Below are 15,728 nucleotides of genomic sequence, written 5' to 3'. Positions count from 1 at the left end.
AGCAATACTAAATTGTGCTTGAAAGCATATCATGAGAGGCTTGATAGAATCTAGCTTTGCTAACTTAAATGCATAATACAAGAGTAAACAAATGATACTTTAAATTCATATTGGATAAAAAATGTTAAGGCTGTTAAAGAAGGTAAAGATTAGCAATTGACATGATGATCAAAGAAATCTTTTTGGGAAGAGAAGGATTTGCATCAGAATGTCAATGACTGCTGGAATTGGGAAGGGCAAAATGATGACAAACTATTACAACCAGGGCATGAACAATATTTTAATGAAAATTTGAATACTTTATAAGTTAAAATGTAATTTCAGTGAAATTCTAATGAAGATCATTAAATATGTTTATGAATTTCTGGAATAAATTGCTCTTAATGAAAGCAAATAAAACAAATTTATATGGGAAGCTTAGATATATAAATTAAGTAATGACATAGGAATCTAAATTTTCCTTCTGCAGAGGTGATGCTATTTCCCTCTGGAGCTTCTCTGATAGTAGCTGATCCTAATACAATACTGTTTTCTCAGTAATTCACAGTTATCCTGAATAAGTGTCAAGCGACCTGATTGCTTTTAACTATTTTTCTCCAAATCAACCATCTAACTCCTCTGATTCATTCTTTATCCAAAAATGGGACTACTGTGAACTGCCTTGCCAACAGCTGGTGTGAACCTGAATCTAAACTATTTTTTATATGATAATGATACTTCATGAAGTTGGAAAAAAGAAGGAAAGGAATTGTAGCAATTATGGGTCAATGGAGATTCAATGCAGATATTTTTAGAAATAAATTATACAGTGTTCTCTGCAGCATTGATCTGGGTGATTGTCTGTGATTCTAATAGGCATGATTGTATCTTTCCTGGGGTGAAGATAACTGTGTGATATGATGTCAGCTAGGCAATATGATTAATTGAATGGTTCATATGTATGGAATCATCTTTCATCAACAGGTTTTTAATTATGCATTTTTCTGTTATTTAGAGCATTACTGGAACATTCTTATCTGGATTTTTTTGATTGATACAGTAAGTATAAAAATTGATTATTGCTTGATACTTGCATCCAGATTAATTACATTATTGAAGAATGATGCTAGACTACTAATGGAGACAGAGACTGGAGAGGCAACTCTGTTGTCTTACATAAGCAATGAAGCCTATTTTGTAATTTAAAAATAGCATAGAGCTGGCTGCCAGTGGCTCACACCTATAATCCTAGCTACTAAGGAGGCTGAGATCTGAGAATCATGGTTCAAAGGCAGACCAGGCAGGAAAGTCTGTGAGACTCTGATCTCCAATCTCGAATTAACTACCAGAAAACTGGTGGTGCTCTCCTTGAGCTGAAGAGCTCTGGGACAGTGCCCAGGCCCAGAGTGCAAGCCTCTTAACTGACAAAAAAAAAAAAAAAAGCATAATAAGAACTACAGTACTCTAATTTTTCCTTTTATTTAGAAACGTTTACAATAGTGGATTGTTACTATTCTTTTCTGGCTTATAAATATGAAATTAAGGATTTGATAAATTTTATAAAATAAGTGAATTATTGGCATTCAAATAATAGCTTTTAATAACTCCTAGCAAAGGTTTAAACTTTGAGAAGGATTTTCTTAGCAAAACGTTATTTTTTTTCCCATAAAACATAAAAAGTAATTGTCTATAAGAAACTATTCCTTGTCTATATGGTCTTATTAAAATCTAGGTTACTGATATAAGTTACTTTTTGCTGACAAGCAAATCACTGCACATTTGGTGGTTTAAAAACGTATATTTATTATCACACTATTTCTGGGGGCCAGGGACCTGGGTACAACTTCAAAGTATTTTGCTTCATTATCGCTCACAGGCTTCCATCAAGTGGTCAGGCAGAGCTGGAGTTTCACTTAAAATCTCAACTGAAAAGAATTCAATTCCAACCTTACATGCTTAGTGACAGATCCTTGAAGACTGTTAGATTGAGGGCCTCAGTTTTTTATTTTTGTTTTTTGCTATGAACTATTCCTTGTCACCTGGGGTTTTCCACAGGTCTGTTTGCAAAATGGAAACTTGTGTCAGGAAAGTTGGCTGATGATTTAACAAGACAGAAGTTGTAGTCCTATATGTACAGTAATCCCCCAAAGGTCCCCTGCTACCTTTGTTTTATTCCATTGTTTTGAAGCAAGTTACAGGCCCTACTCACTCTCAGGGGGAGGGATTATAAGGGTACAAATATAGGGCTGTCTTAAAGTCTGTGTGACATAGATGCTTGACATATGGCATAGTCAAGGAAAGAAAAATCTTAACTCAGGGCTGTGGATGTGGCTCAGTGATAGAGTGCTTGCCTAGTATGCTGATGGTCCTGAGTTTGTTCTCCAGCATCACAAAGCAAAGCAACAAAATTCCTAACATATTAGGAGGATTTTAAGTTCTGACTGTGATGCATAGGGCAATCCTGTCTTAACAAATGAAACAAGAGAAACAAAAACGAAAACAAAAAGCTCTAGATCTCAACAACAAATCATTCCATTAACTTAGAAAATTACAAAGAAAGCAATACCAAAAGAAGGTTTTGAAGTAAGGACATTAGGAAACAGGATTTAGGTCTATTCTAGCTGCTGCTAAGAATGTGAATTTGTGTTACCTCCACCATTTCATGGCAAATGTTTGTAATGATTCAAGTTTGGAGGTTTGAATTATGCCCAGAGGTTCAAGAGGTTATAGAAACCTGTTTCATAGATATTTCAATTCTGCTTATATATTCTTTTATTGTCTATCTGTTTCATATCTCCTGTTTTTCCTCAGCTCATCCCTATTCCTTCACACCCTTCAATAACCCATAAAAATACTTTTTCTGTCTTCTTTGGAACCTTGATGAGCTATATGAACCTTTTCCTGAATGGAAAATTTTAAGGTCCTCAAATAAATTTGCTTTAATTTTTCCTGAGTTTGGATTGATCAAAATTGATATAATAAAGTCATTGATATAATAAAGTTTCTGCCTTTCATTAACTGACAAGACTCTATTGGGTATCTAAAAGAATTGGCAGGAATAACCAGCTATGAAATGCCTTAGAACAATGAAACTACTTAGAACAGATACTTTTGATGCAAAAACTTATTCATCTGTTTTAAGAATAAGCAAACTAGAAAAGCATAAAACAGGAGCGATAAGTAGTTGTGATTTCAGTAGCATTTTGATTGTCAAAGTATGGTTAGTAAATGGATTGGCATATGATTGAAAGTAGGCTTATTAGTTACTATCATTACTGCTCAGGAAAATCCCATTTGCAAAAGATAATTTGTTTAAGCTACTGAAGAAGCAGCTGTGGGCAATGTACAAAAATCCTACCTGTCATGGTGGTTCATAAAAAATTGCAACACTTAAAGGATCAACAGAGCTGTGTGGAAGGTAGAAAACAAAAAAGTTGCACTATTTGTGTGTATGTGGTGAAGAGGATTGGACACAGGGTCTCAGGTATGCTAGACAAATAGTCTGCCACTGAGCTATGTCTCCAGCCCCGGAGTTCATTCTGTAAATTTACCAGTCTATCATAGAATATTATTATAGTCCTTATTGTTTCTATTTGTAATGTCTAAATCAAAATATAGAATGTACTTTGAAAGATTATAGTAAGTTTATCATTTATATAAATAAATAAATTTTGGATCTGCTAAGTTTATATATATGATGTTTAATATTTTTATGTATGATTAACACATATCATTGTATATGTAATAATATTTTTATGTATGATCAGCTCTTCACTAGGAAGGGATAATAAATGGCTTAACAAGATTTGGTACTAGATCACCAAGTAGAATACAATATTGTCTGAGTCACATTATAAGTCGCCCTCACATTCTGGCAGCAGTGTAAAATGGACAAAAATACGTTATCTTCCTGCCTGCAGAAAATAGAACTTCACATTTGCCCAGTGAAGGTATGGTATCTTGATGAGGCTCTGCTGTGTCATCATCCTTGGTATGTCCTCTAAGATACAAACATGAAACTTCTCCCCTGAATAGATAATGAAGTCAGATTTTAGCAAAGCCTAGTAGAAACGATGTGGTAAGGTCATCTCAAAGACAGAATTGAAGAGTAGGAAGGGTTTAGCTGAAAGAATGTGTGTTCAGTAGTAGAGAATAATGGAACACAGGAATTTGAGGCTTTGTGTGACAAATAGTTCTGAATTCTGATGGTGTGGGCTTCTGCTTCAGTACAGGATCATCCTCCAGGCTTTTAACACAATAATGTAACACTACTGAGCTATAAAGGGAAGGCTGCGGTCCTGGTCCAAGGATTCAGTTTATCTTATAAATAATAAATTCAAATGTCAAATCACCCATCCAGCTTCAGATACTGGCATTTAGAAACATCATGTCACATTCTAGAGGTGGGTTTTTAGTCATTTGTATATTTTCTAAAATCTATTCAACATAATAATATATACTTTTGTTTTGGGGCAGTTCTGGGGATTGAACTCAGGTTCTTTGTACCATTTGAGTCACACTTCTTTTGCTTTTAGTTATTTTAAAGATAGGATATCACTTTTCCACTTTTTTTTCACCTGTGTTGGCCTTAAAGCAAGATCCTTTCATCTCCACCTCCCAAGAAGCTGGATGGCACCAGACTATGGTACCACTTTTTGTGATAAAGAAAAAATTGTGGGCAGGAGGTGGGGGTGGGGTGTTGCTGGTGCCTCATACTTGTAATCCTACTCAGGAGGCTGAGATTTGAGGATCCTGATTCAAAGACAGCCCAGGCAGGAAAGTCTGTGAGACTCTTATCCGCAATTAACTGCCAGAAAACCGGAAGTGGTGCTATGGCTCAAAGTGGTAGAGTGCTAGTCTTGACCAAAAAGTTCTCAGGGAGAGTGCCCAAAGCCCAAGTTCAAGCCCCATGACCGACAACAAACAGACAAACAAAAAGATTGCTCCTTTATCTTTGAGTTGTCAAAGTTAGAATAGTTTAGGAGAATGGGACAACTCTGGCAAAAACAATAGTTTTTAAGACCTAAATTATGATATAAAAACACATTTTCTTATTTTAAGATTACATTTCACTAAAGCAGTAGAGAAATCTAAACTTGTTTTGTATACATAGGGGTATATTTATCTCATATAACAAATTCAAATGTCTGTACAAACTTGATGCAATAGATCCATATTGTCATATTTTTTTGGCAAAAAATTCTCTTTGTCTCATCATCTTGGCAATCGTACTCCCAGGTCCCCCCCCCCTCACAGCACAAGATGGTGCTGCACCTGCAGGCATCAAGCTGATAGGATAAATTAGTCCATAAATCCCAAAGAACCTGAATTAAGATTAATTTTTCACCACTTTTACAGAACTTTATAGAGTAATAGAGCTGGGTGACAGTGGCTTACCTCTAGCTACTCATGAGGCTGATATCCGAGGATTAGAGTTCAAAGCCAGCCTGGGCAGGGAACTCTGTGAAACTCTTATCTCCAATTAACCACCAAAAAGCTGGAAGTGGAGCTGTGGTTCAAGTGGTAGAGCGCTAGCCTACCAGTTGAGTGAAAAAAAGTTCAGGCACAGTACTGTGGTTCTGAATTCAGGCCTAGCACGCACACACACACACACACAAACTAGTCAAATAATCAGGACTCTTTTGGATATTCAGTGTAACATCAAGTCTCTAAAACTTTCCCCGAGGCCCGGTTTTGTTACTAATAATAAGAGGAGGCTCAGTGGTAGCGGGTTTGCCTTGGCGTGTCCCCATCACCGCTAAAATGAACCAAAACAAAAACGGACAATCGATCTTTCTTCTCTGGGACTCCCTGTAAGCATAAAACGAGATGCTCCAAGTGAAAAGATCTGAGCATGTTGCCACATGCTGGCGACTTGGGGGAGAAGCTGGACCGCGACAGATGGGGTTCCTGGGCAGAATAAACCCAGACAAGGCCGGTCGCTAAGGGGAAGAAGCCGTGGGTTGCCATGTGACGTCATTACCTCGCGCCCGCGACGCGTCGTTTCCCGGCAGGGCTTGAGGCCGAACTCAGCGCCATGAGGGCTTGGCGGCACTGGCTGCTGTTGCGTGGGATGTTGCTTTGGGGTGATAGTGGAGCCGCTGTCCCGCCTGGGAGAAGCGGAATCTGGGCAGCTCGGCGCCAGGTCCGTGGTGCTGCCGAGCAGGAGGAGGGGCGGGGCGGTGTGGTTGGAAGGCCCGGCTGCAGGTCTCTTGGCCTTGGCCTCAGGCCCGGGACTGAGTCCCTCGTGGGCCCGCGCCCACGCCGAGTCTCGAGTGGCCGCGTGTGCTGCCCTTTCTCGCTTTTCTGTGCGTAGAACCAGCGTGGGGCTGGCAGGCGAGTTCGAACATGGATGTGTGGAGCGTGCCCGTAGCTTTCTTGGTAGTATATTTTGTAATGTAGGCAATAAAGAGGAGGAAAACTCGTGGAGTACTGAAACAACTTACTTTCCATGTTAGAAAAGCATAGAAAAGCCAACGTATCCCGTTATGATGTTCAATGTAAGCAATGCATCTTTTCAGTTAGGATCAGTCACAACAGGTAATATGGCTCTATAAAGCTTAATACTGAAGAAAGGCTTATTTAAAATGATTATCTTGTTTTATTTATTTTTAAAGTTATCTGGCGCTGAGAGGGATACTCTAAAACAAAGAAGAGCACAAATCATGTCCCGAGGACTTCCAAAACAGAAACCCATAGAAGGTGTTAAACAAGTTATAGTTGTGGCTTCTGGAAAGGGTGGAGTTGGAAAGTCTACGACAGCAGGTATTACAGGATATTAATTATGATCCTGATTTTTTAACCAGTTAGCTGATGCATAGTCTTCATTTGTCGTTTTTCTTTGTAAGCTTAGTATTTGTGATATTTGGATAATAAGGATCAAGATTGTCTACTCAAAGTAGGTGGTCAAGTTGTCCAGAAGAATTACAGTTTATGTAACTGTGAAGATGATAACCTTTCAAGTTGATTTTACAAATTAAGCAAACTAGTCATCCCAGTGTCTACTCCATAGTAAGCACTTTTTAAAAATATACTTAGTAACTGTAATACTGAATTCAAAATTTCCAGTCTTTATTAATGTGCATATATATAGTTGTATTGTTACTTGCAGTGAGATTGTTGTTATTGTGACCTTTTTGCAGGTAACCATCATGTAATTTTCACTATTTGCAAAATCAAATTAATAAAAAACTAATAATTAGAAAATGCTTGAAAAAGGTTAGCATTATTTTACTTATTTAAAATGTCATTTATAACTGTCTCTTTTAAATTAATATACTATGAACAGACTTCTTTTTTGGTGGCCCTTTCTTATTTATCTAGACATGTCACTGAAGTGCTGCTTTTAGAGCCCATAATAAAAGTGCCATCAGAAATGGAAAAGTTAACAGCCAAGATTAATAATTACTTACAAAAACTTCCTTAGGAACCTTTCTTAAAAGATTATTCTAGTGTAATAATGTATAAGGGAAACTCTTCCCAGAAACTCTTCACTAGAAATAACGACTTCTTTTATTCAGCTTTACTGACAAATACTGTGTCTATTAAAGTTGTAAAACTGATACGTTGTTAAATGTATATGTTATGAAATGTTTCCACAATCATGAAATGTTTCCACAATCATGCTAGATAACATATCCATCATCTCACCTAGTTGCTTTTTGGTGTATGTGATGAGAATACTTCACAGTATTATCTTAATGAATTTCAAATATAGGATACATTATTATTAGCTATATTTATGCTGTATATTACTTATTCGTAGCTGCATATTTATACTTTAGCTTTATTATACCTTTGAGCTTATTTAATTTGGAATCACAAAGCAATCACATCTTATAATGACCTCACATTGAATTTTTAAGCATTTTAATAGGAATGCTTGCTAATTCAGATCATACTGAAGCAGTTTTTAACAGTTATTTAAAAATGATTTTCTTTACTATGTTTTGTTAATTTTGTCCTAGACCAATAAGATTTTAAAAAATTGACTTTTTTCTAAACGATTAACTTAAATTAATAAAGCATGTATTGACATGAAATTTCTTCAGTTCCATTGAAGTCCAAGACATTTTGAAATAAGAAATACCAGGTACAGAATTCTGTGTATGTCACTGGAGCTCTTGTGTTGTGGTTTAGTCCATACTTTGGTTATAACAGTTTTACAATTGTGTAACCAGCTACGAATCTACAATATTGTTATCAGCTCCATTCATTTTCCTTCCTTATTACATAAAGGGAGCCATGGAAGAGTTTGTCAGATGTTTTGAAGGAATTAACATGTATCAACTATTTGTAATATATGTCTTAGCTATTACTATTTGATATCTACAGTCTAATTAAGAATGACTAATGATTCTTAATTGATTTTTACTTTCTTAATACTTTCTTTTACTTTCTTAATACTTTGATTCTAGAATATGCCTCTTTCTTTAAAAAAATGGACTAGAGTACATTGATTTGTTTTTAATGGTGTGAACCTTTTTACATGCATTGTGGTTACTTGGAGTAAAGATGGGAAATTTTTTTATTTTTAAAGAATATTTATTATTGTCAATTTGTAGTACAACAAATCTTGATCAATATCACCCTTTTCATTATTTTTTTCTTTTCTTATAAAGATGATAGATAGAGGGGTTACAGTTACATAAGTAAGGTAATGAGTACATTTCTTTTCCAATAGTGTTACCTCTTCCCTCATTTTCTTCCACTTTCCCTCACCTCCAAATTGTGAAGTTCATTTCCAACATAGTGTCTAGTGAGTATTACTGTTGCATTGGTCACCCTTTGTCTACCATTTCTATGATTCCCTTTCTCTTCCCCAAATCAGATAACTTTATGTATAAGAAAAAGGGTACTGAAAACAGAGGACCACAAGGAATTAACCATGGTGATGGGGGAATAAAAGAACAAAGAAATAACTGTAAACCATACACTAAAAGAAAAATGAAAAAAATGGGGGGGAAACCTCTTATTTCCATATCATGGGGTTCATTTAAATTACCATCATTTTATATGGTCATATAGCTATCTGGCCATTGTGATCCTCTCTTAGGACCATTCTAAGCATATACTAATTATTACAAATGAGCAAAACCATGAAGCCTATAGTTCTTTGGGTCTGGTTTAGTTCACTTAATAGGACTTTTTTTCCAAGTCTTTCCATTTCCTTATGAATGGAGTAATGCTACACTTTCTAATGGAAGCATAGAATTCCACTGTGTAATATCATCCTTTTTATCATTATCCCTCATCTCTTCCAACCCATCTATCCCCTTAATTTTCCTACCTCCATTTTACATATGAACATTGAATATAATTACTGAATTCACCCACTCTTCTTCTCTCCACTCATCTGCTCCCCTCCCTTGACCTCTCTCCCTCCTTTTTGTTAGACCATAAGTTAGCTGTTCAAAGGAGTTACACTATTGAAATTCTGCCCTGTTTATGCTATGCTCCAGTTAATATGTTTGTATATGTATGACCCTGTATATGTTTACATATATATTTATAATTCATATATAGTCCAACTTCCACATTTGAGAGAAAGCATGCAACCTATTTTCACTGAACCTGACTTACTTCAATTAACGTAATTTTTTCCAGAGCCATCCATTTCCCTGAAAATGACATAATATTCTTTCTGATGGATGAGTAAAATTTCATTGTACATATGCCACATTTTCTTCATCCATTAATCCATTAAAGGGCATCTGTGCTGTTTCCATAACTTAGCTACAGTGCATAGTGCAGCAATGGACCAGGTTGTGCAAGTATCTTTATTGTAAGATGGGAAATTTTTTCATGATCATGGCCATAAGTTCTTCATGTTTTGTGTAATGCAGTTTGTTATCTGTAGAGTAGTCCTTGTTAAAAACGAATTGTTCATTGCTTTTAGCTGGAAGATAAACTTTTGCCATGGAATTGGAAAGCATTTAAATAGGAACATATGTGACAAAGTGTACAGATTGTGACACAGAGTAGATGCTTTGGTAATTGTCCCTTCACTTTTTTGTTGGTACATATATTATGCTATTATGTATTTCATGTATTCATCTTTATTGACAAATACTGTAATCTATTCAAGCTTCAGAACTGACTTATTGAACACATAGTCTATGATTTTTCATAATAGTTCTTTTAGAAATAGGCTATATCTACTTGGGCATGATCACTTAAGCTTATAATCCTGCCCCGACACTCACTCAAGTTTATAATCCTGCCGCGGACCCACTCTGTCGGGACGATGGAGGACACCTAGTGGAGGAACTGGAATAGGTGGGGAGATGGCAAACAGACAACTCACACACAAGAGGAGTGGATGCTGAGTGTGATTTAATGCAGAGGATAACAAGCTTTTATAGCAAAAGTCTCCATGAGAAAGGGCAAAAGGTTACACAGTCTTGCTGCAAGGCTTTGTTTTTAGGTGGTCACCAGCTGGTCACCTGATCTTGTTTTTTGGATAATGAGCTATGAAGACAGGCACTTGTTTTCAGCTTTACCTCTATTTTTAAGAAATACAATGGGTTTCGATGTTTATCACCTATTAACCATTAACCAGAGCATATGGGCAAGGTGCTGAACAGAAAGACATGAACTCTAGTACTTCATAGTTACTTTTGTTTAGTTTTGTACTTTATACGTTTTAAATCTTTTTTAAGCAATTGTGCTTAGAGGGTTTCCAATTTGTGGCCGTGCCTACAGTTTCTTGTAAATTTCTTACAAACAATTCCTTTTGCTGAAGTGACGTCATGAAACCCCCCAATACTTTTATATTTACTTATGACTTGTCTACTAGCCTCCATAAGAGGGGCTTTCAGGGTAGCACTTAACTCTGGTGAGTTAGTCATATTCTCAAGACACTCACCAGATGTTGGAGTCGTCAACACTTTTAAGAAAGAGCGTTAAATAAGGGAACGTTGAGCATGAGTAAGTACAATAAGCAGCAGGAACAGTAAAAGATTAATAGGCGCTCCTATACAGCGAAGAAAAGAAAAACAGCAACACATCTTTCCCAGGGGCTTGCCAGCCTTTTCCAGGAGGTAGGCCTCTTTGAAGCCCCATTCTCAGATCTGAAAGCAGGTTTCCCATGCTAAGCAGACTCCACCAGAGTAGGTGTGGCATAATCCTAGGTACATGGGAAATGGAGATAAATAGATGGATTGTAGCTCATGACCAACCTGGGCATGAAATTTTGCAAGACTTCATCTCAAGCAATGTCTGAGCACAACAGGTCTGTTTTCCTGGAAACATAGCACAAACAAGAAAGAGGGTTGTGGTCCATGGAGGCTGGGATGTAAAACCCCAGTCATTTTCTATCATGGAAATAACGAATGCAAAAAGGGGCTTTCAGAATGGCTCAAGTGGTGTATAGTTGCCCTCATAGCAATCACAAGGCCCTTAATTTTAAACTTTAATACTGCCATCCCAAAGGATATAGATTATGTCTATATATTTCTTTTGATACTATATTTCCTGTGTGTACTCCTGTTTACTATTTCATAATACTGTTTGGATATACACTCATACATACACATATATATGTATATATTTGCTAGTGATGTTTTGGATTAGAATGGTGACTTTTGATGACTATAAACATATTATGTGCTTCTATTGTTTAAATGCAGTTAGAATCTAACTTTAAGATGGCCTATTCTCCAACAGTTTGTTTAAAAGTTAGATTGTGCTTCATTATATAGATTCAGATTTATTTTTTAATTTATCAAATTCCATGCCCTAGGGTAAACACTTTACATATGGTGTTTTATTTTATCCTTAAAATAGTTATGAAGGAAGGATTATATTTTACAGAGGAGGGGGAAATGATTGACAAGTAAAATAACTTAGTCACTTTTATTTACAACAGAAGGCAGAGGAGTTGGAATTTGATTTAGGTTAGCCTTAAAATTCATGTTGTGCTAGGGCTTCAACTCCAGCTCTCATACTCTCATTTGCCTTATTTGCTGAGAACTGGCATGTACAACTTGAGACATGCTTTCAGTTCTGGCTTTCTTCTGGCTAATTGGAGATAAGAGCTTTATGGATTTTTATGCACTGACTAGCTTTGAACTGAGTTCCTTGGATTTCAGCCTCCAGAGTAGCTAGGATTATAGCCATGGCCACCCAGTGTCCTGCCAAATTTATGTTCTTTACTACTTTATTTTCTTTTTTCTTGTCTCCCTATTCTCCTATTGATCAATTCTTAACTACTTTAAAGGAAACAACTCCAACATAATTTATAGCCATGCTCTGTAAGGAAATGTGATTCATAGTAGCAGGGTCTATTTATTTAGTCAGTCTTGGAAATAGATTACTTTAGGACCATTGGTCTCAGATGTAGCATTTTACCATTGCTGAGCTAAAAACACCTTGTGATTCTTCCTTTCCACCTCTCTGCCTCTGGAATTTACTGGTGTGGGCAGTTTGGGAAATATTCTATACATATTTGTATCCTTTCTTCCCTCTGTGCACAGTGCCCATCCTTTGTATACACTTGTACTTACAAAGATTATTGGAACTCCTAAAATGCTAGTATTTATTTTTAAATGTTAGTAGAATCATATTTATTTTTATTTATCAAATGAAGTTATTTTTTCTGTGAAATATGTTTTTGAAAATAATTATATATTTCACTGACACTTAAAAAACACTAGGTGAATGTTTGAACAAAATTGTAAGATAGTATAAAATTTAAAATGTTAATTTTAGGGTAGACATCCATTGGTACTTGCAAAATTGCTTTCATTTTTTTTTTGTCTTTTTGTTTTCTGAATTCTCTCCATATCCTTGTTCTTTACAAATAAGGGAGATGCATTAAAATATTCTGGGTTTTGGAGGCACAGTTAATTTTCATAGAAGAAAAGTTAGTAAATTTATTTTTTTTCTGTTTCTTTTAGTGAACCTGGCACTTGCACTGGCAGCAAATGATTCGGTATGTGTTGATTAAAAGAAATATTAATTTATTTAAGGCAATGATAAAGGATTTACTATTAATCTGCCAGAAGTGATGTAGTGTATTTTCAATTGCATGTCTTTAAGGAACTACAAATGCTGTCATTAGTGGTGTCATATAGTGATGATGGTATATTTAAGTATTAGTCTTAGATTGTTTGCTTGGTATTCCACAAAGACTCTCATGTTCATGCATAGAGGCCATTTTTCACTACTATGTTCTGTATAAATATTCGGGGTTCACTTTGGTAAGTGTTAATAATTGAGGTTTTTTTTTTCTTTTTCATTTTTTGCCAGTCTTGGGGCTTGAACTTAGGGCTGGACACTGTCCCTAAGTTTCTTTTTGCTCAAGGCTAGCACTCTACCACTTGAGACACAGTGCCATTTCTGGCTTTTTCTTTTTATGTGGTACTGAGGAATAGACCCAGGGCGTCATGCATGCTAGGCAAGTACTCTACCCCAAATCACATTCCCAGCCTCACTTTTTTCTTTGTTTTTTTTGTTTCTTAAAAGTTTTTTTTAATTGTCAAAGTGATGTACAGAGGGGTTACAGTTACATAAATAAGGTAATAAGTACATTTCTTGTCAAACATGTTATCCCTTCCCTCATTTTTCTCCTACTTTTCCTTCCCCCTACCCTTCCTACCCCCAAAAGCGTTTTTCTTTTAAGGTAAAAGATATTTTTAAAGGGGCTGGGAAGGTAGCTCAGCGGTAGAGTGCATGCCTTGCAAGCATGAGGCCCTGCGTTCAATTCCTCAGCACCACATAAACAGAAAAAGCCGGAAGTGACGCTGTGGCTCAAGTGGTAGAGCGCTAGCCTTGAGCTGAAGAGCTGAGGGACAGCGCCTAGACCCAGAGTTCAGGCCCCATGACCGGCAAAAAAAAAAAAAAGATATTTTCAAAGTACTGTTAGTCCATTTAAATAGAATATATATGCAAAATAAGAGGGAAGGCTCATGCATCCCCTTTTATATCAAAGGACTAACTGTAGTTAGTAGTTTTATATATGTCTTTTTAAGCTCCTTTTTACTCTTTATATAAATTTTATAGTACACATGTATATGTAAGTTCATGTATCTTCCTATGATATACCTCATTCTTTCAATTTTTTAAAATACAATTGTTATTATGTTGTACAAAGGGCTTACTTTTATTTATTTATTTGTTTGTTTCTTTGTGCTGGTCCTAGGGTCTACATGCAGGCTGTGAGCTTTTGTGCTCAAGGCTAGCACTCTACCACCTGAGCCTCAGCACTACTCTTAGCTTTTTTTGAGTAGTTTATTGGCAATAAGAATCTTTGGGACTTTTCTGCCCAGACCTTTTGGGTTTGAACTTGGATCCTCAGATCTCAGCCTCCTGAGTAGCATTACAGGCATGAGCCACCTGTGTCCAGTGGTATCTCTCATTCATAATGATGGCTATATTCACAGTTGTCTATAAAATATAAAACCAATTTTTTGAATGAAAATTTAGTTTGTTTCTTTTTTCTTTTTAATTTTTTTCCAGTCTGGGCTTGAATTCAGGGCCTGGGCACTATCCCTGAGCCTCTTTGTGTTTAAGGCTAGTGCTCTACCACTTGAGCCACAGCACCACCTCTGGATTTTTATGTATAGTTTTATGGTACTAGGATTTGAATTCCAATCTTCATGCTTCCTAACCAGACATTCTGCCATGTTCCTAGTCCTACTGTGGAATTCTTATGAAACATTTTTTACATACTGTATAATGATATTTTTGTGGGATAGGTTTCTGGAAGCAGTACCACTATGTCTCAAATGGTAGACACATTTTAAATTGTTTATATGTATTCCTGAAATTTTGGTTTATTTTTATCTAATCTTTAGCATTTAGGAATACCTCTTTTTATAGTTGCATAAATCTTAAGCATTATTATTTTTTATATATTTAAACTACAATAAAAATAAACATTGAACATATTATAGAATTCCAAAAACTTACTAGTTGATAAAAATTCACTTACCTATTTCAGTACTGATCTTAACTTATCTTTCAAACTTATTTTGTACAATATAGGCAAGAATCACTTAATGTGTTAGTCTATATCTGTGCTTCTAACAAATTTTCTACTACTACTATGCATTTAGTGTTCCCAATAGTTAGCACATGGGGAAAAATAATGTATATTATTTCTACAAATTTAATATTGGTATAGGGAGTCCAGAGTCTGATAGACTTCAAAATTAGGCTTGTAGAGAACATGCCTTTTGATATTTACCCCTTTGTTATTTCTGGAAATGGGAAAATAATAAAAATTCATAATATCTAAATTTTATTCGTCATAGAACCATGTAGCATAAATTGGACTTTTAGAGAGAAAAATATAATGTTTCTTTTAAGTTATGCTTCTGTAATGAGAAAATTCTACTGCAAAGGTATCTTTTTTTCTTTTTAGATTTCGTTTCAACTCTTCCTTTTATAGGGGACCTACTTTCTTATATCTCATCTTGTCTTCATTTTTGAATTTAATTTTGCTTTTTAAAGAGAGATCATTGAGTTTTTCTGTGGTTTGGTAGGCAGAATAATGGTCAGCCAAAGATGTCCAAATTGCATTTCAGAGAGCCTTTTAGGATACTTTCATAGCATTTTCTATGTGTAATACATTCCTACTTCTGTCATAAGAAGTTAACAAACAAGTTCAAGTAGGTTTCAGTGAGCTCAAGTTAGGGTGTTGGCAGAATTACACACATTTTGTGAGTCCTCAGTCCCCTTTCCTCTCCTTTTCTTTCTTTCTTTCTTTCTTTCTTTCTTTCTTTCTTTCTTTCTTTCTTTCTTTC

General features: G+C 35.7%; 1 protein-coding gene across 4 annotated transcripts in view; it reads left to right on the top strand.

Annotated features, from left to right (window-relative positions):
• Positions 1 to 5,994: 5,994 nt before the first annotated feature.
• Nubpl (nucleotide binding protein-like) overlaps positions 5,995 to 15,728 on the top strand; it is a 240,289-nt gene continuing 230,555 nt past the window's right edge. For 2 of the 4 annotated variants that reach the window (XM_013033466.1, XM_013033465.1), the window contains exons 1-3: positions 5,995 to 6,124; positions 6,597 to 6,744; positions 12,879 to 12,913. In XM_013033466.1, the coding sequence (XP_012888920.1) occupies positions 6,017 to 6,124; positions 6,597 to 6,744; positions 12,879 to 12,913 (291 nt within the window). In that variant the 5' untranslated portion in view covers positions 5,995 to 6,016. The remainder of the gene's footprint in view (positions 6,125 to 6,596; positions 6,745 to 12,878; positions 12,914 to 15,728) is intronic. The other 2 variants (XM_013033467.1, XM_013033468.1) reach the window with 2 other exon arrangements.

Source organism: Dipodomys ordii, unplaced genomic scaffold (genome assembly GCF_000151885.1).
Source record: "Dipodomys ordii isolate 6190 unplaced genomic scaffold, Dord_2.0 Scaffold168, whole genome shotgun sequence".
NCBI classification, from domain to species: Eukaryota; Metazoa; Chordata; class Mammalia; order Rodentia; family Heteromyidae; genus Dipodomys; species Dipodomys ordii.
Note: the sequence above shows the minus strand (reverse complement) of the source record. Positions and strands in the feature narration are given on the sequence as shown.